This window comes from Delphinus delphis, chromosome 4, assembly GCF_949987515.2.
Source record: "Delphinus delphis chromosome 4, mDelDel1.2, whole genome shotgun sequence".
Lineage (NCBI taxonomy): Eukaryota > Metazoa > Chordata > Mammalia > Artiodactyla > Delphinidae > Delphinus > Delphinus delphis.
This window is the reverse complement of record NC_082686.1, coordinates 6,938,880-6,960,916: the sequence shown is the minus strand read 5'-3', so window position 1 is coordinate 6,960,916 and position 22,037 is coordinate 6,938,880. Positions and strand designations below refer to the sequence as shown.

Genomic DNA, 22,037 nt, shown 5'->3' with positions numbered 1-22,037 from the left:
GAGACTCATCTTAGAGAGAGACAGGATGAGGTGCAGATATTCATCAACAATAACTAACCAACAGAGAGCATTTGGCACAGGAAGAAAAACCTGGGGAATACCGAAACCCACTGTACCAAAAGTGAACTCTCAGTCACCTCACAAGAGGAAACGGAGCATCCTCTGCAAGGAGCAGTCAGAGGGCAGCATGTTTCTCAGTGCTGGTAAACATTGCTCCAACAGCACACTGCTGGCAGGTGGGAAACTGTGGCTTCATATGCGTTTATCCTCTTTGTGTCACAGCATTTAAAACACATTTGAATTGGAAGATACATCATAGGTACAGAGAATGTTTAAAATGAATATACATAGCAAATAAAGAAATAGCTTTCATGATGGAGAAAAGAACATGGCCAGATTTTTTTAAACACCTGAGCGTCCCTCCTTGACCCCATCTCTCTTCTTCCCCCTGAGAAGTAATCACTATCTTGGCTTTGAAATCATCAGTCCCTTGCTTTTATTCCTATTTTGGAACACTTTTGCATAATCTCCGAACAACATATTATTTGTCTTTGCCTGCTTTTGAAATCTAAATAAATGAAACCATATTGTATATGTCTTCCTGATATTTATTTCTTTGGCTCAATATTAAATTTGTGAGTTTCATTCACCATTGTCTATATTTCCATTATGTGAATATGCTAAAACTGGCTTATCTAATCTAATGTAGATGGATTCTTGGGTTGTTTCCAGTTATTATTATTACAAGCAGGCTTATAGGGACACTGTGGTTCATGTATCCCAGTGGACTTATGGAAGGTTCCTGGTTTCCTTTGGAATTTCCCTAACAGGATTTGGGGTATACACTTTGTCTGTTCTACAATGAATGACAAACTGTTTTCCAAAGAGATTGTACCAACCTCTGCTCCTACCAGTAGTTCATGAGACCTCCCTTTGTTTTACATCACCACCATCACCATTCTTAACTGGACTTTTTAATGTTTGCCAATATGGTGGGTATCAAATGGATATCATTTTGGTTTTAATTTACATGTCCTTGATCACCATGAGCCTGATGACGGTCCATACATTTATTGTCTATCACATTTCCACTCTTGAGAAGTGAGCTATTCAACCCTTTTACATATTTTTCTATTGCTTTTTTCTTATTGATTTATAATAATTATACATTCTGGATGCTAGTAATTTGCAGGTTATATGAGTTACAAATACCTTCTCCCAGAGTGTAGCTTGTCTTTTTGCTCTCTTGAATGATAGCTATTAATGAAAAGAAGTTCTTAATATAAACACAGAAAATTTTATCAATATTTCTTTTATGTCTTGTATTTTTTTTGGTCACGTTTAAAAAATTCTTTCGCACCTCAAGTTCATGACGGTATTTTTCTGGAAGATCTTTGAAAATCTTTGCACTTTTGCATTTTAAATTTTAGTCCTTAACCACATGTAACTGATTTTTGTGTGGTATTATATAACACTCCATCGTATTTTTTCCCAGTATAGATTTCTAATTGTTTTAGCTCTATTTATTAAAAAATCCATTCTTTCTGCACTGATCTTCAGTGTCATTTATGACTATATCAGGTATTCAGATATGTTGCATTTGTTTATGGACTTTTCTTCTATTCCATTGATCTATTTGTCTCTTTTTGAGCCATCTCACACTGTGATTCTTAATTACTATAACTTTATAAGATTTAGTATCTGGGAGGACAAACCCCACAAAATATAGACTGTGTTTTCTTCTAGAGTGTCTTCTGTATAAATTCTAAAGTCCGCTTGTACAATTAAAAAGACTTGGGAGTTTTTGATAGGGATTGAAGTAAATTTCCAGATTTTGCAAATAATAAACATCTTTATAATACTGAATCATCAACTCCATGAACATGATTCACCTCTTTATTTATTTAGATCTTCTCTGATGTCTCTCAGTGAAGTTTTACTATTTTCCCATAGAGATCTTGCATATCTGTATTAGATTTATTCTTAGGTACTACATATTTCATGTTATTGTAAATAATATTTTAAAGTTTATCTTTCTAAGTGTGTGTGCTAGTTATGTAGAAATGAAGTTGAATTTTTATTTCAACAATTTTGCTAAGACTCTTATAAATTCAAAAAATTAACCTAAGGATTAATTTGGATTTTCTACATAAACAGTCATATTTTTTGTGATTAATGAAATATTGGGGTTTTTTTTCTTTCCAATACTTATAATTTTTATTTCTTTTTTTCTTGCTTAGTGTTCTGGTGAGAACTTCCAAAATTATGTGGAATATAAATGGTACTAGTAAACATCTTTGTCTTATTCTTGACAACAAAGTAAATGTTTCAATTTTAAATCTTTAAGTCTGACATTTGCTGTATGTTTCTATAGATGCACTTTAACAGGTTAAAGAAGTCACATTCTATTCTTAATTTGCGAATAGCAATATATACCTGTTTGATTATATTAAACAAATTTTCTATGTCTATCAGATGATCGTGTTTTACTCATAATGTACTCATGTGGGAGTTACATTAATTGATTGTCCAATATTAACCCAAATTTGCATTATTTTGATAAGTCCAACCTGGTTATAATGTAAGTGCTTTGTTATACATGGCTGAATTCTATTAGCTAATATTTTGTTTAATATCTTTGCATCTCACATTCATTAAGTGTGATTGTCCTTTTTGTACTGTCTTTGTTGACTTTTGTTATTTTGTACAATTGGTTACGTTAGCATTACAAATTGTATCAGGTCCCACTATTCCCCACGAGACGCACGTTTCTGTGGAGAGGGCTTTCCCCACAGTTACTCTTGCTTTGTCCCCACCCCTTCCGGTGTCTCCTACAGGAAGAGACAGGACTCACCCTCCCAGAAATCTGTTAGGGTTGTTCTCTCCCTGGGTATCACCCTCTCTGAAGAAGGCAGGTTGCTCCGTACTCTGCTCAACTTCTGCCAGCTTCTTGGAATATCCTGGCCTTCTAGTCAAGAGATCTTACCAAATGGCTTCATCACTTCTAGCCCAAATTCTTTCTTGCATATTTAACCTCGGCTCCCATCCCTTCCTTAGCACCTTAAGTGGAAAGCCAGCCTTGTCTCCCAGCCTCCGATGCCTGCTGGGAGGTGGAAACGGTTTCAGTCTGAAGCTGGGTTGAGGCTCCCTGGGGCTGCCCTACACTCTTTTAGCTGAGCCATGACTAATGCTGAGCAGGCTGGGACCAACAACCCCACGATGTGTGCCTTTATGCAAGAGTGTGGCAGGGGGTGGTCTTCCTGTTAAGTGAGAAAATGTGGAGGGGAACTTCAGCGGTCCTACCAGGCGGCTGCCTCCCCCCATTCACCAGGTCCCTGTGGTGCTGAACGGATATGTACATTTTAACCTCCAAGCAAAGTGGGCTCAAATCAATCTGGAGACATAAAGCCACAGAACAAGCAAATTTGGGGGATTCTAATGTCTACATAATGTTTAATCCCCAACTGTGCTCCTGCCCTTGGGACCAAGTGATACTGACCAACAGTGAGACTTCTAAGCTGTCATGCATTTCAGACCCTTTTCCCTGATCTTCCAGGAACATATATATATATATGACATTTCATCATTTTGCAGAACCTGAGTTCCGTAGAACTGGAAAAGACCTAAACAGTCAAGTAGTCCACCTACCGAATGCTGCTAAATATCCGGTGATTAATCACATGGTCTATACTTGAGCACCCACGTCCAGCAACTGCTGGGCAAAGGGTTGGCCATTCCATATGAAGCTCCTCTGTTAGAAAGTTCTTCTTGAGTCTGGCCAATGGGCATCCACACTGGGTCCAGCTACGCTCCAGAAGTTACTTCTCTGCATGTTCATTTATATTCACAGCCGAAGACAGCTTAATACTTCCATTCACCACACTGGGTCCTGGACTGATGGGCCATAAATGTAATCCTGCTTCCAGTATAAATAATGGACAGTCCCTTCAGCTATTCTTCCATGCCATAATCTTGGGTTCCCTCATCCCTCTCTCATCTCTATTAGGCTTGCTCTAGCTGGTCTATGTACCTGTGCAAGGTTATGTCCAGAATTGATGTTGGAATCAGTTCAAAACAGCATAAGCAAGTTCTCTTTCCCAATCTTTTCAAAAAAATGCAGCCTACAGTAGGGTAGTCATGTCACTTTCCCATATCCTGTCAATATGAGGCAACATAGCTTAAGATTAAGAATAGAGGTTTGGACTACTGATACTAGGTATAAAATAGATAACTAATGAGAGCCTGCTGTAGAGCACAGGGAACTCTACTCAGTGCTCTGTGGTGACCTAAATGGGAAGGAAATCCAAAAAAGAGGGGATATATGTATACGTATAGCTGATTCACTTTGCTGCACGGCAGAAACTAACACAACATTGTAGAGCAACTATACTCCAATAAAAATTAATAGTAAAAAAAAGAATAGAGGTTTGAGAGTCAGTACTGGGACAGCATTAGTTCACCCTCTTACCTTGGGTGCGCTGGATAAACTGTTTAATCTGAGTGTCAGGATTTTTTATTTTTAGCTGGTTTCATGAGGACGCCTGGAAGGAGTAATGAGACAACGCATCTGAAGTGCTTAGCGCAGTGTCTGCCCCTGCCCCTTAGCTCATTAATACTGTATATTCCACACATCACTGTCATCATCTCCAAAACCCTGATGTGCTTTTCACATGTGCTTTTGCTCAGTCCCACTCTCAGGTGCTTTGAATGTGATGCAGCTCCTAACATCATTAAGCTCCAGTAAGCCTGGAAAACTGGGCCCATCCCTTTAGGCTGCTCTTTTGGATCCTGAAATCGTCATGTAACCTATCTTCCTTTCAGCCCACAGCATCTGGAGTTGTCTTTGGTGTACCTCCTATATCTTCACCCTAGTGAGGTATAAATGAGTAAGGTCAAGGGCAGAGGCCTGGAGTCTGTCCCCGGGACCTCTCTTCCAGATGGGTATTGATCTTTTAATCAGTACTCTTTGGCTGTGCTCAACCGGTTATGACCTTGCAAAATCTCAAAACAGTTTCATGAAGTCCTCTCAGAATAAAATCCTGGTTACCATTTGTGTATTATTTTCTTTAGGGAACATGCTATGTGTATCTATGAGTCATGAAAAACTTGCTATTTCTTTTTTTCATAAAGGTCTTACATTTAACATGCTTCCTGCATAAGTCTGTAATTCAACATGTCTGACACAAATGATAATCAAGTAAATATTAAGGCTTGCCTTGACAAAATAATATCTTGTCAAAACTTTTTATGAGAAAAAGAATGAAGCCATTTCACTTTATAAAATTAATTTAAAATAAAAGTTATAAGTTAGAAGAGTTTGCACAGTGATTTCTATATGGAATGAAGTTCAGCTGCTTTTTCAATAGAATCAAAAGAATATGTAAATACTATGAAAAAGTTACCATAAGCCCTTACATGTTCAGCATAAAGTTTTCAGATTGGTCAGATTAAGACCAATAGACTCGTTCAAAGAAGTCCACATTGCCAGTGGGAGAGGCAGCCATGGAGCCCAGGGCATCAGTGCTGCTGAGTTGAGCCTGGCCTTTTCAGCAACGTGCATTAAAAAGTTTTGATTGGCCAAAGGACTTTAGAAAATGCTAGAAGACAGGCAGTATAGCTATGGTGTTAAGCAGAATTCTAAGATGGTCTCTAAGATTCCCGACCCCTGGTGTACATGCCCTACAGAATCCTCTCTACTGGAGTATGAACAGGACCTGTGAACATGATGGCTTATCACTCCCATGATTAGGTTACATTCTACGGCAAAAGGAATCTTGCAGATATAAATAAGGCCCCTAATCAGCAGACTTTGAGTTAATAAAAAAGGAGATTCTCCTGGGTGGGCCTGACCTAGTCAGGTGAGCACTTAAAAGAAGTCAGAGAAATTTGAAATGAGAGAGGTTCTCCTGCTGGCCTTGAAGAAGCAACTTCCTAGTGGTTGAGAGGGCCACACAGCAAGGACCTCAAGTGGCCTCTAAGACTTGAGAGTGGTCCCTGGTGATGGCCAGTAAGGAAATAGCACTTCAGTCCTACAACCACAAGGAACTAAATTCTGCCAACAACCAGTGAGCTCGGAAAAGGACTCCATCCTCAGAGAAAATCACACTCCTGGCTGATTCCTTGATTTCAGCCTGGAGAGACCCTGAACAGAAGACCCAGCTAAGTTGTGCCTGCACTCCTGACCCACAGAAACTGTAAGATAACAGATGTGTGTTGTTTCAAACTGCTGAGTTTGCGGTAATTTGTTAGTCAGCAGTAGATAACTAATACACATGTAGGCGAGTTAACAGTAGGGAGGAGGGCTGTTCAGAGGGAGCGGAACTCAGGATGACACTTCCAGAGTAAACTGGCTTCCCTGACGGTTGATTTTCATACGGCCACAGACGAAAATGTTATGGGATGGAGATCTCACACTGAATATTCCACACACAAAGATTATCTTTTCCTCTGCTGCAGTGGTTCGCAAACTGCAACATGCTTCCAAATCACCTGTAAGGTGTGTTAGGTCTGATGGCTAAGCCCCACCCTCCAGGGTTTCCAATTCAGCAGGTCTGGGGTGGGGCCTGAGAATTTGCATATTTAACAAGTTCCCAGGTGAGGTTGCTGCTGGCCCTGGGACCCCACTTTGAGCACCACTGCTCTATGATAGATGAAGAGGTTCCAGTTATTTTTAATATTTGATTTCTATAGCCAACCTTTTCCCCATTTGACATGAAAACGTTTCACCAAGATTTTTTTAAACCAAGGTTAAGATAAAAAGAAGGAATGGAATGTGATATACCTTTGAGCAGTCCAAAATCTTTTTCATTCTCCAAGTAGTCATCCAAGAACTTCTATTTGGGTGGGATGATGGAAGACCAATAAACATGATGCTCTTGTCTTTAACCATAGGTTACAGGTCAATCCGGGAGGGCTTGCGGGATCTCCATGTTTTCCCTATTTGCCATCACCACCCCACATCCCAGGTGTCAGTGGTCCCTGAAGCATCTTGCATCCATGGCATGCCCCTCCAGACCCTTGTTCCCAGGTGGCAGGGGCTGCAGCAGCGAAGAGGTGCTTTGGAGGAGCAGAAAGTCCTCTACCTGCACCAGTCCTGACAAGTTGCTTCATCATGAATCCCTCTGAGACATAGCAAGGACATCAAACTGGGAGCAAAAATGAAGTCTTGACTGAGATTTGGGAATCCGCAGAGATTCCACCATGTACAAATTCCAAAAGACTATTTAAAACAAGAAGAGGGCCCATCTCTTGCCAGCAGAAGGGAGATTCTGCAGGGATCTTGAGTGTACATCAGGGCAAACCGAGAGATGGGAAAGCGGAGAGGAAAAGGTTCTTGATGCCACTATGAATACGAACTGGAGACTGCTCTGGAATTCGATTCTGCAGGAGCAGAGAGTGAACGTTATTTTAAGATATAACTGAATAATTATTTATTTGGGAGAACTCAGCATTATCACGTTATCCAAAATAATCCCCATTGCTCATGCTTGTCATAAAGTTTGCTAATAATCTGGATGGCAGGGGGAGGTGGGACCCTAACTGAAAACAGCTGTTAAAATTGAAAATGAGAATTACGCCTTGTTTTTATTACTTTGTTCATGATACAATCCTGAAAGAGGGGAACTGAGTGATTATCCGAGTAAATGTCTGTTTCTATGCAGAACGTAGGTGTGCTTCAACTTTGCATTGCAAAATAAAAATGACTGATCTTTCCCATTAACACAGTGTGGGTCACCCCAGCTGCCAGCGTTTATGCTTTTACTTATTTATGTCTTCCCTAAGGAGATACAGGCACTTTGCGGGCCCTTCCCAAGCTGCTGTAATTGATGGAGAGTTGGACTTCTTTTAATCCAAGTAATGCCGAGTGTCTGCAGCTTTGGTAATCGGATCCTACCAGCTTTAGAGACCACTGCCAAGGGATCCAGAGCCCAGAGGTTTGGCAACGTCATTTAATCATCGCAAGAGGATTACAGAGTGCAAAACAAGCCCCCAAACAGCGAGGAGATGGGCCAGTTCAGAAACTGACTCAGGCTAGGGAGCTGCCCAGGCTCACCCCCTCTCACAGGGCCTTGCACCCCAGCTCTCGAGCTGCCTTCACCTTGGCCAAGGCCGGCATCCTTTGTGGCACATAGGAGAGAAAGGATGTCAAGGGGGAATTGACTTTGGATCAGAGAAATAAACAGTGTCTGATCATCTGTCAGGCTCAGGGTTGGTGAATCCCAAACCAGGGTACCCAGGTTATCCTGGTGTGGGAAGGTCAAGGCCACAGTCTACCCGATGAGAGCCTCTGATGGAGAAGGCAAATGGCAAATTTTGAAGCTGTCCCTTGTCTCGTTAAAGTGAGACATTGCTGCGATCTCTGATGCTTTATTTACCAACAATAATACAGTTTACATTGAGAGCAATAGCTTGTTTGCCATCCAATGAATGCTTTATAGCAGGAATTAAGGGTGATTCGTGACTAGGTGCGGATCTGGAATTTCTCAATTACAACCCCAGCTTAGAGGCCTCTCTCCACTCTGGGTCTAAATCTGGAGGCTCCCAGGTGAAAACCTTCAGTCCTTCTGCTCCGGACGGCTCCAGCTGGCAACAAGGCCCCGGAGAGGTCATCACTGTTTGCGTGCCAAGCGTGGCATTTGCTTGGCTCTCCCTTGCACGAGTTCCTGGACAAAGGAGAATTCTAACACAAAACCCACCCCTTGCAGCACAAGTTTCTAAAAGGCAACTTTAGTCACTAAAAAAGTGCAATTGCAGACTCCTGTGTAAATCTGATTTGCCATGCTAGGCCAAGCTTATTTTATTACATACATTCTGCATTCTAAGAACTAATAACTTCATATTGTAAACATTAAGCATACAGAGTTAAAGTTCAAGGCCACATTAGATCATTGATTGTCCCTTTTGTCGTGTATCTTTGGCTGGCCGAGATCAACTCGTAGTGTATAAATGCATAAGTTATATAATTATTATATAAAAAGGAAAAAAAAAAACCATTGACTTGTATACTTCATTCTGACAAACGCACAGCGTTCGCGACTCAAAAGGAAACCTGGAGCCCGCCTCGCCCCGATGCCTAGGTGATTTCGGATCGCAGTAGCCCAGAAGGCTAGCTCTTACCTGACCCTGTGGAGAGCAGGGCCCTCACCTAAGGATGAGGTCCTGAATGTTTCTTTTAAATATCAGACAATTCCAGTTACAATTTTTCTTTTGATAAACAAACAAAAAGAGAGATGCACGACTTTGTTTCTGAATTCTACTACTTGCCCTGCCTCCGTGACGCTGTGTCCTTCCTCATAACACTGGATTTGGTACAACACTGACCGTATGGAACCGCAAGTCTCCATGACTCAATTCTCTGCAGGACCGACACCGTCCTAAGTCCAGTCTTTACTGCTCGAGAAGTTTCTTTCCCAGTCCTTGCCTCCTCTTCTGCTTCTTCCTCTCCCGCCTCATCTGTCTACACCCACACGCTTACCCTCCAGACACATTCTCAGTCCCTCCCTTCGGCTCAGAGCTCCTGTCCTATCATAAAGGAGTTGGAAGCTTTGGGTTGTCTTCACAGTTGGAGAGAGCTGACCGCTCTCCATCAAATGGAATGAATCTGATTTCGCCCAAAACTGCAAGTGCTGATGAGTTCCCTATCAATGTCTATCGATGGGCCACAGTCTCTTTTCTTTTTTTTCTGTGTTGATATGTTTCTCTTTTTAAATACAGGTAGTTTTTTTTTTTTCCTTCAAATGACATTAGAAATGGCATGTTAGGTCCAGACTGTGTTATCTCTATTGCTTGAGTTTAATCCCAGTTTAATGCATGAACAGGATCCCAAAGGCTCCTCTAAGGTTTACACACTTCTTCAGAACATTTTCTTTGGCACTTTGTCCTCATGACTTCATGCTTCTACTTACAATGCCTTTCACAAGGTTGGTCCACAGATGATCTGTCCACGTACATTACACTTGTAGCATCCTCTTTATCTCTGTAGTAATATTTTAGTAATTCCCTCCCACTGAGAGTCTCTGGATCTCTTCCCCGGCTTCCTCCCCCTCAGCCCCAGTCAAGCTTTTTCATTCCTCTTGAGGCACTTCTGATCATGGTCTCCGATAGAGCTTGTGGCAATTGGTTGGCGGTTGCATGTTGCTGGGAAAGGCCTCTCTCGGGTCTTTAGTAGTAAGTGCCCAGATGCGAAGGCATATGGCTGGCTGGGAGCCTAGTGTTAGGGTAGATCCCTCCTGTTGGTGAATTCCAGTATGGGTTTGGGGCAGCAAAAAAACTGGACGATGTCACGGGGAGGGCTGGAGGGTGGGGGGCCACAAAGTTCATCTTCTGTGGGTGGGTGTGATAGGAGCCCATGTAAGGGAGGTCCGAGGGGTACTTGTACAGGGAGGACTCTGGAGGGTGGGGCTGCAGGGCCTGGGCGATCCCGTGGAAGTCAAACTTGTAGGCATAGCGCTTCCCGTGGACTTTGGTCATGATGTTTTTATCATAGTAGTAACGGAGGGCCCGGCTGAGTTTATCATAGTTCATGTTGGGTTTGCTTTTCCGTTCTCCCCAGCGCCGGGCCACCTCATCTGGATCTGTCATCTTGAACTCCCCGTTGGTGCCTTCCCAGGTGATGCAGTTGGAGTTCGAGCTGTCTGACAGGAGCTCCAGGAGAAACTGCCACAGCTGGATCTGCCCGCTCCCTGATGAGGTGGGAAAAGACAAGAAAACCCCAGTGAGAACAGGATCTGAGCTAAAGGGGTCCTTTCTTCAACGACAGAAGAGGGGGCTGTGGCGTCCCACCCAGACTTCCTTTACCAGGCTGTGCGCCCATCCGTCAGCGGCTGGGGTATTGGCTGCTCTTGTCCCCCAGATCCCCCTGCTTGTCTCCAGAGAACTGCCCTTGGCTGAAGAGGCGCTATTTCATCCACCCCCAGGTAGCCCACAGCCTGATGGACTGACACAGGGTACCAGAGGCCGGCCCCCTTGCCTCGAAGAGGGACCAATTCTGTGATGCTGGCCATGCCCCGGGCTCCGCATGGGATCAGACAAAAGCAGGGCTCCAGCGAAGTCCACAAGCTTCCTTCACTTTCCCCGGTCCAATCCTGCGTCCTCACTCCCTCTCTCCTGAGAAATACCCTTAATTAATCACTTGCACAAGTATCCTTAGCCCAAGCTCTGTGTCTAAGGAAGCTGACCTAAGATGATGATCCTTGGTGACTACCAGGCTGATCTAAAGATCCAGGTCCTTCCTGGAAATGCAAAGAGTTCCTAGAGGTCAGAGTTCAGGTTTGTTCCATCCATTTCTGACTTCCTTAGAAGAATAGCCAAGTCAACGTTGTGTTTTGGGGGTGGAAGGGCTTACTTTTCCTCTTTTGCGAGGCAGAAAGTGCTGTTATGTGGCTGGCAATAATGACTTAATACCATTTATATTGGCTAGGTCAAGTAAAATAATAAAAGTCAGATTTAGGAAATGAACTTCAAAAAGTTTATGGAAAAAAATCGAGAATGGAAGTAAACACCGTTATTTCTAACATAACATTTGGCTGGCATGCAGAAAGCCATTCTGTCAAAACTTTTCCTAGAACAGAATTAACCCACTCAAAATGAGGAAGTTTAGAAAAAAGCTGGCTCTGTTTCAAACCAGATCACCCATTTCCAGTATTTAGGCAAATGCATCTTAACGGAAATCCATGTGTTGTCCCTGCGTTGCAATGCCAATTGTGTTAAGCAGAGTTTCCAAAAGAAAAAACTGTAACAATGAGTGATTGCAAGCCCTCTTGGGGCTTCCAACAGAGTCAATGAGACCTCATTTGACTGAGTGGACACAGAACTCTCTTGATCCCATTGGAGACCTATAGATGTGGCTTTTTGGTTTTATTAAATTCAGAGAAAAATCCAGGCACACCATTCTAGACTCTATGCTACAATACTTTAAGATGATTGATGGCTCCCTAAAAGAGAGAAACATGCAAATATCAACAGTCATACCAGGAGTACCAGGAGAGGCGAAGTACCGGGAATATCTGATCCTGAGTACCAGGAGAAGCTAAGATGCTTTAAGCAGATTTTAGAAGCTTTGAAAATGGACACATGAGGCAGGTCTTTCCTCCCAAACTCCCAAGCACTGCCTTGGGCTTATTACCAAAAAGATTATCTTGTATTATACTATCAATAAATATCAGTAGATAATGATAAAATCATTAAAGGAACTGTTGACTATTCAGGGAATTGATGAAATGTAAAACTCAATTATAGACGTGTTTTCTCTAAATCCTCCCCACTAGCTCACTAGATAAATTGTCCAACTCATAAATCTTTGTTTCCATGTTGGCTACACGGAAATGGATATGTTTGTGAATTTATCCGTACAACAGCATCATGAGAAAGGTCAGCCTTTTCTGAATTTGTTCTGGAAAATTAGCATTTTCAGTCTAGCAACACATTTGAAGTGTATTAACAGCTTGTAGTTCATCGCAATGGAAGCCTTTGCTTTTTCGGGACCACATATTCAAACTGTTCTCAATCAAGTTTTCTTGCCCCCAACATTTCATTAATATGCATTTAAAAAACACAAAGAATAGTTTGAGAAAACCATATGGTTTTAGTATATATATTGTAACCAAAGGATTACTACTTGAAAAAAAATTCCATATATGACCTGGGAATAGGGAAAAACATAGATTTTTGATTTAACAGTGTAACATATGTTTCAATATAAACACAGAGAGTTGTTTGAAAATAAATATTCACTGTCAACCTCCTCCCATACAGAGAACAATCCCACAGATTTTGTATAAATACACAGATCTTCCTAAACAGTCAAACTTACACTTGGTATCTATTCAAACCTTGGTATTGCCTCTTGGGAGTTTGTCCCTCACCCACTTCCTTTATGAACATGTATAGGAGAGAACCAGTGTACAAAAGTGTTTTCCCATGTCTCCTGTTTCTGAAGAACTAGTAAGTCAGGGAACTAAATTCATGGCTAGAAACTCAAAGTTCAAAGGATGGATGAGGAATTTCTCCCTAGACGATTTTACCCATCAGCCCTTGTACACAGTGCTCGGGCCTCTGAGCATTTCAAGAGTCTATGGGAATAAGACACCTGTAAACAAAACTCATCAGCTTCCGAACCTGAGAACAAAACCATAAATGCAAATCAATTAATGTTTAAGTAGATGTTATAAAATGTAACATTATGTCAAGCTCATTACTTGTTAAATTTAATATAACAAAATCCACTGCGTTCACAGTCCACAGCAGATTTTCTCGCTGTTCGAGAATCCTCAAGGGGGCACAATGTTTGCTGAGAAGTTATAGTCAGTGGTAAATTAAACGAGTTACTTGTGGCCACGAATTTCAAAAGCAATTTATTAAATTCTTCGTTTACTGTCGAAACAATAACACTTACTGTGCACTGAAGGTGCATTTTAGAATATAGAATAGGGATTCCAGAACACGAATTCCTAAGATTTGGAAGCCTAAGAGCGGCTTGGGTATTCCACTGGCCAAACCAACAAGTAAAGGGAGATGCTCTTATAAGACAGGACCTCGCACCCAAACAGCCTCACCACCTGCACCTCAAAAATAACCTTCTTCCGAAAAACTCTTCGTATCTATTTTCTCTCTCTATCCTGATAACCACCTTTGGAACATCAGTAAGGAGTAGCTACTTTTGCCCTAGTTTTGTCCAAGGTAATTAACTAAAAAGGCAGGACCAGGAGGTGGGGGGGACCCAAAGATGTCGGCTGCCCACCTACAGGAGAGTCCAGTGGGGTGAAGGGGCATGGAGTGTGGCTTCAAAGAAGACAGAAAGCAATCCTTTAATTCTGGGGAAGAAAGTGTTCTCCAAATGCAATTAAAAGAAAAGAAGAGAAACATACTAGTGAAGAGGTACAGCCTGAGCAAAAAAGGGCAAAACATCTAAACGGTTTATAAACCACAGAGAAAAGCACAGCTGGGGGTGAGTCAGCAGCTGTGGGTCAAGTAGGAGGGGTGTCCCCAAGCAGGGCACTCAGCAGCCAGCTGATGGAGGAACAGAGCCATAAATAAAGCAGAGAGGGTCTTTAAAGCAGCAAGCACCACAGTGGCAATCACTTGGGCTACTTTCTACAGTAGCTGGAGGTGCTGCAGAAAATCCCACGTGCACAGCCTGGACCCCCCAGCGCATCGGGATTCAGGCAGCAGGCATTTGTCTCAGACAGAAGGCTTTGTCTGTGGCTCAGACAGGGCTTGTTGCGGGGGTGGGAGGGGCAGGACAGTATGGTGGCCGGAAGCACCCCTTTGGAGTTGGCACTGTCGCAGCTGAATCCTGGCTCTGCTCACCTGGCTCTCTGTGCCTCAATGTCCTTGTCTGCAAAATGTAGGTGATGGTAATACTCTCAAGATGGTAGTACCATCTTGCAGGATCACTATGAGGGTGAATTCGGTACATAAGTGCTCTTATCATGATTTGTTTGAGCTGGAAACCAGGGCTTAAAGAAAGGTACATCCTGGGCTTCCCTGGTGGCGCAGTGGTTGAGAGTCCGCCTGCTGATGCAGGGGACACGGGTTTGTGCCCCGGTCCGGGAAGATCCCACATGCCGCGGAGCGGCTGGGCCCGTGAGCCATGGCCGCTGAGCCTGCGCGTCCGGAGCCTGTGCTCCGCAATGGGAGAGGCCACAACAGTGAGACGCCCGCCCGCGTACCGCCAAAAAAAAAAAAAAAAAAAAAAAAGAAAGGTACATCCCTTGCCTAGAGCCAGAAGATGCCAAAGGAAAACAACCACCTTCCCCCCAAAAACCCCATGCTGGCCAGGCAAAAGCTGGGAATGGTGGTATTCTCAGGGCTGGCCAGCATCACTGAATGCTGACTGGTACCAGGCATCATTCTGAACATTTTCCACGTGTTTATTTTAATCCCCCTCCCCCCAGAATCATGTGATAGCCCATTGTAGGGGTGAGGAATTAGAGCCCAAAGAGGTAGAGTGACTTATCTTGCCCAAGGTCAGCAAGGGTTGGAACCCAGATTCGCCTAGAATCTGGGGCTGAATCACTGCACAACAACACTGCTCTTGCGCCTGGTTTCTGCACACACCTCTGCAGTCTCCTCCAGTCCTTCCCTGGGCCTGGAGCTTGGTGGGTTCCCAGTAGAAGACTGGACACTCCCACCTCCTAACCAATGGAAAAACATCCCTAAAACTGGTCTCTGGTTCCGCATGAAGCAGGTTACACTTTCATGCCCACCATTAGCGACTATCCAGGGAGCACCGAGGGAGCTACTGAACTCCTCCCAGGAAAGCTCTTCCATGGAAAGGAAATTTCTGTTCATCACAGAAGCCACATTAAATGGTCAGCCATTCTGACGGGACATAAAGGGGCTACGTTGCTAATATCTGATCCAGGACATAATAATGCAGGGACACACCCTTCTCAGCAGAAGAAATACGGTCCAAAGTGCACCCCAAATGCATATTTTGGATAGAGATGTTGCGACGCTGTTATCATCTCGTGCATTCATACTATATGATGTCATCTTTCCATTTAAAATGGTTTAAAAAACGTTTGCATTGTGAAAAGAGGAGAGGCAGCAGTTTAAGTGGTGAAGGATTTATTTATCAGAGATGGGAAACTAGAATCAAACAGGAAGAAGCATTCTCATTAATAGAATGATAAGACATTCTGGTTTTAGGGGGAAAGGCCACATGAAAGTAACTGACACACAGCCTAAGGAGAGATGGAGAGAAGGCCTAATTCATTATAAACGAAGTAAAAGAAATCTTTGAGTCAAAAGTTGGATGTTGCCACTTTCCCCAGGCCCAATGGGCACAGTCTTTGCTTACGATGCCAGTGTCACGGACCTCTTAGGTACCAAGACATTTTCCCAGGCCAGTGATGGGTCTGCAGTCTCCTCCTTGCTCGGTCCCAGGTCCCTCTACCCTCCGTAGGCAACCCCAGGCTGCTGGGAACAGCGTGAATAGACACTAAGCCCTCTGCTTAGGGGCCGGCAACTCTCTTTGGCCCCAAGGCACCAACCAAGCCACACCTTTGAACTGCAACAACATGGGCACAGACTTATATTTCACTTCACCAATCTGTGTGGGTGAAAGGGTCGGTTTGGTTTTGTTTGGTGCAGTTTGACATGTTCCTCCTCTTCATCCCTGACCTCAGCCTCATCCCAAGCATTGAAACAGTTGTGAAACTGAAAGGAAATCCTTTCTTTCTATTCTCTTGGTCCTCATTCTCCAAGACCTCCCTCTTCCAGGCTCACTCAGTGGCAGTGGAGAGCCAGAAAATATCAGTAAAAGCAGATTTTGGAGACAGAGAGTCACGGTTCAAACCTGGCCTCCCTTCTTATGGGCTGTGTGACCCAGGAGAAGTTACCTAATTTGTCTGGACCTCTGATTCCTTTTCCGTAGGACGAAGATAATGACCTCCCAGGGCTGTTCTGAGACAGGCATTTGCCCAGGCATGATATGGGGGAGGGGTGGGGGGGAAAGCTATTGAATTGTTATTTCACATTATTGTATTAACTTTCCCAGCGTGTTCCAGCTTCCGTCCTGTTCCCCTTTCTAATCTATCCTGAACATTGCTGCCGGATCAGTCTTCCTGAAGCCTGACTAATAATAATCATCTCAAAACATAGTAATCGTTTTTATGTGAATGGTTATAAAGGCAGTTGCAAATAGAAAGCTGAGCATAGGCAGGAGGACGGACCAAGACCCCGGAGACGTGGCCACCAGGTGGATGCTGGGGTGAACCTGTGTCCATTTCTCCACAGGAATGGAAGCTCCTTGAGGGTCCAGGATGGTATCTTGTTACTCCTTGCATTCATTTGTTCAACCAATAATTATTTAGCACCCGGTCTAGGCCCAAGGGGTAGAGCAATAAACAAAACAGACCCTTCTCACTTCTAAGCTGCTTAAAAAATATTTGCTGAATTAGTTAACATTAATCAAAATTTAATGTCAAAGATGTGGATGCCAAATAATGATGATATTTTATGTTTTCAAACGTATAGATTCCCTGTGGGGATGTACACTGATTGAACCTAAATTTTCCCATTTCTAACCCCACTTTGGCCTCGATGTATAGGAAATATACATTCCAGCTTGTATTTGCAATACTCCTATGACATCTTGGCATCTGAATTTGCTGTTGAGAATATGCAGCATATGCTGTGAATTTCTGAAGTGGATGCCAGCACAGCTGGTTCTGATCTGAATACAAACACATCAAACAATTTGGTTGGCACTGAAGCGTGATGACAGGTGACAATCCTTGGCCAGGGACAGGTTACAAATGGGCCAATTAAGAATCTGTACTTTCTCCTGGCACCTGAGTTCAGAAATAGACCATTCATTGAAGATGATCCTAGATTTGAAGTCTTGTGGTTGTCATTATGGTTCTTTTTTTTTTAAGATATTATTTTATCTGCTAGTGTGATGGGTTGAATTGTGGCCCTCCCCCCAAATTCATATGTTGGACTTGCCCAGTACCTCAGCATGTGACGCTATTTGGAAATAGGGTCTTCAGAGAAGTAATCAAGTTAAAGTAATATCATTTGAGGGGGCTCTAATCCAATATGACTGGTGTCCTTAGAAAAAGGGAAATCTGGACACAGACACATATAGAGGTAAAGAGATACAGGCAGAAGACGGCAGCTATAAGCCAAGGAGAGAGGTCTGGAATAGATCCTTCTTTCATGGTCCACAGAGGGAAATAACCCTGACCACTTGATTTTGGACTTCTGTCCTCTAGAACTAGGAGACAATAAATGTCGGTGTCTAAACCCCCAGTCTGTGGTACCTTGTTAGAGCAGCCCTAGGAAACAGACACAGTTTGGATTAGGTAATGATGCTCTTTGCGGAAGCTACATCTTAATGTATAACCCGACCCAGTTTTTTCCACTTAGGCAAATAGTCCAGCGAGACCTACAACTTCAGCTTGCTCAGTGGAAGGGATTTCTTGTCTATACAAGTGCGGTTGCAAAATAGCTACTGCCTAAAAGATAACTTTATAAGAGCAAAATCGTCAGCAGTGTCTCACCTGGATTTGCAAGGCGGCTACTGGTGGGTCCAAGAATCTGATAAGGATCTACAGCAAAAAGAAAAGAAGTCAGATCCCAAAGACATAGTTGTGAGCAGGTAGGATGCAGCTCCAGGAATAATGCTGACCCACTGGTGTTTCCAGATCTCAGAGCTGAAAATGTCCCCCACGCCAAAGTCCCCCAGCACCACTTCCTGTATTAGAAAAGATGTCACATGGGTCTGAGTGATGCTTCTCAGTAAAGGTCTCCTAGCTGGTGGCCAAGCTCAGATTTGGCCCAGGGTTCCCAACACCTAGCCCAGCGCCCTCTCCATCCCAGGATTTAAACAGGGCAGATGTATTCTGCCAGGGCCGTGTGGGCCGTGACGCTCAGCACACGGGCGGCAGCATCCTGCCACTGTGTTTCCGCACTGGACTTGGCACACACGCTGATGTTGCTGTATGTGACCTGGAAGGTGAAAATCAAAGAACTGCTAGGTCGCAAAGAAGCTGCCTGTGGGCACGCAGCATGTTTTTTCCATATTTATTGCACGGGTTTTGGAAATGTTTTAGCAAAATCTCAAGTCATTCCCAGTTGAGTAGACTGATAATTTAGTCCCTGGTTTACATACGGAGCAGTCCTAAAGAAGACGAAGGAACATCAGTTTAACTTAGAAAGTGACACATTTTAGAAAGATGCTGCTAAACCTGTTTCTTCTTTTATGGCCACCAAGATGCTCTGTGAAACATACCTAGCTGAGGACGCTGGTCTTCAGTTTTGGGCACTGTGGAAGGAGATGGCTGAGCAGCTGAAAATCCAAAAAACAAAGAGACAATTAGTTATAACTTGTATTTGCTACCAGACTTTGATGCTGTTGTATCATCATTCCATCATTTACCTTAGTTATTAACATAATAGCCTTACTCTTATAATAAGAAACATGGTAAGAAAAAAATTTCCTTTCTAACGAAACCAAATGTAAATGTGGTAGCAAAACGAGGGCACTTTTTAAAAATTTATTATTATTTTTAAAATACTTATTTTTAAATAAGTATTTATTTTTAAATATACTTATTTTAAAAATTTATTTTTACCCCACTTTTTGCAAAACTAAAAAAAATTTGAGATGGTTTACAAAACAGATTAAAATGAATCAACTCTAAAATAAAAAGATAAAGGGAAACCACCAGGAAAATATAAAGTAAGGAATACTATAAACATGGCCAAGATTAGGAAATCACCCAGTATTTAATCTGTACTCAAGCATCCTATGAGACATGCATTTGTCCAGAAATGCATTACATCATTCATTACATCATTCACTTCTTCTTGTTATAGAAATAGGTATAATGCCAATAGAGAAAGAATCACTGCATTTAAAGATCAGTTGCGCTTTGTTGCCAAAGGGACAAATGTATGTTGAAAAAGCACAGTTTGGCTACAGAAATTATCATTTACTGCATCAAGAGTTACCCACTGCCTTGTGATGTGAGGATTCAAGGCAGTGGGAACCAACACTGTACCTTTCGACTGGGGGGTGGGGTGGCCGTGACTGGTCCAGGCTGATCTCCTGGGTGGTTCGTAAGGTAAATCTGTAAAGATAAATAAATTGACTAAAAGATCAATGCTGTAACTTGATAACAGCTATTTTGTGTGCTTTTTTTTTTGTTTTGTGTTTATTAGAATCAATATTGTGCAAGAAAACCCAGTTATCCAAAGTAATATTCAACCTGGATTCCATGAGATTTGGGTTTTATTTACAAATGATAACTTTGTATCTTTTATTGATCTAACAGTTGCACCCATTAATCTGAAAACTCCCATAGATGGATTCTCTAGGAGCTGGCTGACTCTTCTAAGGTAATTTCCTGCAATCCTAGGTCAAGACCATATCAAAAGTTTCTTACAATCTAATTTTTCCTGCTTCCCGCTGGAACTGACATAAGTCCATCACCCCTTTATTATCTTCATGACCTGTCTGAAACACAGCCTACGACGTGGATGAATCAACCGATTTCCCACTTGAGGTCTCACACTAGATCCACCAAATGACGTTCACGTTCCTCCCTTTTCTTCTTCCTTGGAAACGAGCACTGCCTTCTCTTACTTGCCAGATGCCTCTCTCAGCCACCCCTCATCCACTTATATTAAATCAGTCTTAAGGGTCTAGTTATTTTTCTTTTTTTATTAAAATTAATTTTTATTGGAGTATGGTTGCGTTACAATGTTGTGTTAGCCTCCACTGCACAACAGATTGAACCATCCATACGCATACAGATAGCCCCTCCCTTTTGGACTTCCCTCCCATTTAGGTGGGTCTAGTTATTTTCCTACGCAAATGTCTACTCTTTCTCCTTCACTAAATGAATTTAGAATTTCTCTAAAATGACCTGTAAGACTGAAATAGTACTGCCCCCGCGAAACACTGGCAATGCCGTAGAGCTGAAGTATATGCCAATGATTTTTTTTTGTATTTATAATGTATTGCTATTTGTCCCATAAAACTTCATCACACTTTGCATACGCAAATTTAATAATTATACTTCTGCATCCTCAGTGCAAGTTCTATTAATGATTATGACTCTTTATCATTTCAAGTTTCCTTTAAAAATATATTCCAGAAACGTTATTATGCATGCTCTTACTAACTGTGCCTACATAAAGCTGGGGAGTGGGGTGGCCAACTACACGCAATTTTATTACAGAACCATTTCAAAACTACAACTTGGACTGACGGGTCTCGGTCCAATGCCACGTGTCATTCTGGGCCAGCTGAAAGCCATAGCCAGGTACTTCAGCAGGTGTTCTGCTGCCAGTCACCTGGAGATGACTATAAAATCTCACTTGGAGAGATTTTAAACTTTGTTTAAAATTGGCAGTTTGGTGGGTCAATCTTGAAAAAGCTTGTTGACTGTGTTGCAGAAGACATGTCTCTTCCTAGTTTCATATCCCAGAGAGAATAGCAATGAAATGCAACGTGAAATCCAACGCAGAATTGCCTTAATTTATTTGGTCTGTTTGGCTACAAGCATCTCGACTAGTGTGGTCCGTGAAATCCTACCCTCCAGAGCTTTGGTTGAATTCGATAATTTTTCTTTTGAAACTCTCCTATTGCTCACCACTCCCTCTCCACTGGCATTTCTGTATTTTTGGACTGTAAGCGTTTCCCACCCAGTTCCTCAGATTCTCACTTTTCTGGTGTTGAGGTTACACGTGGGAATTAAATCTGCAGTCGCTATCAATTTACAACTAAATTTCAACTTAAGTCGCTGGGAGCATTTGCACACAGATTCTCATCTAGTTGCATTTTGTCTAGAAAATGGTTAGGCAGAGTTTCAATTTGAGAATTGTCTCAGAAAGAAAAATCTACTAGCAGGGCAACTGTAACAGCATCTCCCCTACTTTAGGAGCAGACAGCCATATCAACATGGGACTTCTGTCTACCAAATGAAAAAGCAAGAGAATCCAGAAATATGTTCTGGGTCCTTGTTTCTCCGCAGACCAGCTGTATCGGCAATGTCTGGAAGCTCGTTAGAAATGCAGAACGGCACTCTAGATCTATTCAATCAGAATCTGCATTTTACCAGATTCTGGTAAAAAATAAAATAAAATAGAACTACCATATGATCCTGCAATCACACTCCTGGGCATATATCTGAAGAAAACCATAATTAGAAAAGATACAGGCACCCCACTGTTCATCGCAGCACTGTTTACAATAGCCAAGACATGGAAGCAACTTAAATGTCCATCAACAGAGGAATGGATAAAGAAGATGTGGTACATATACACAATGGAATATTACTCAAGACATAAAAAAGAATGAAATAATGCCATTTGCAGCAACATGGATGGACCTGGAGATTATCATACGAAGTGAAGTAAGGCAGACAGAGAAAGCCAAATATCATATGATATCACTTATATGTGGGATCTAAAAAAAACCGATAGAAATGAGCTTATATACAAAACAGAAAACAAAAAAATGATACAAATGAGCTTATATATAAAACAGACACAGAAAACAAACTTATGGTTACTAAAGGGGG

General features: G+C 42.4%; 1 protein-coding gene across 4 annotated transcripts in view; it reads right to left on the bottom strand.

Annotated features, from left to right (window-relative positions):
* Nucleotides 1-8,117: 8,117 nt before the first annotated feature.
* The window catches only part of ERG (ETS transcription factor ERG), a 276,764-nt gene continuing 262,844 nt past the window's right edge, over nucleotides 8,118-22,037 (bottom strand). For 3 of the 4 annotated variants that reach the window (XM_060010298.1, XM_060010300.1, XM_060010301.1), the window contains 4 exons: nucleotides 19,512-19,580; nucleotides 18,740-18,796; nucleotides 18,009-18,056; nucleotides 8,118-10,682 (listed from right to left, as the gene is read on the bottom strand). In XM_060010298.1, the coding sequence (XP_059866281.1) occupies nucleotides 10,162-10,682; nucleotides 18,009-18,056; nucleotides 18,740-18,796; nucleotides 19,512-19,580 (695 nt within the window). In that variant the 3' untranslated portion in view covers nucleotides 8,118-10,161. The remainder of the gene's footprint in view (nucleotides 10,683-18,008; nucleotides 18,057-18,739; nucleotides 18,797-19,511; nucleotides 19,581-22,037) is intronic. The other variant, XM_060010302.1, reaches the window with a different exon arrangement.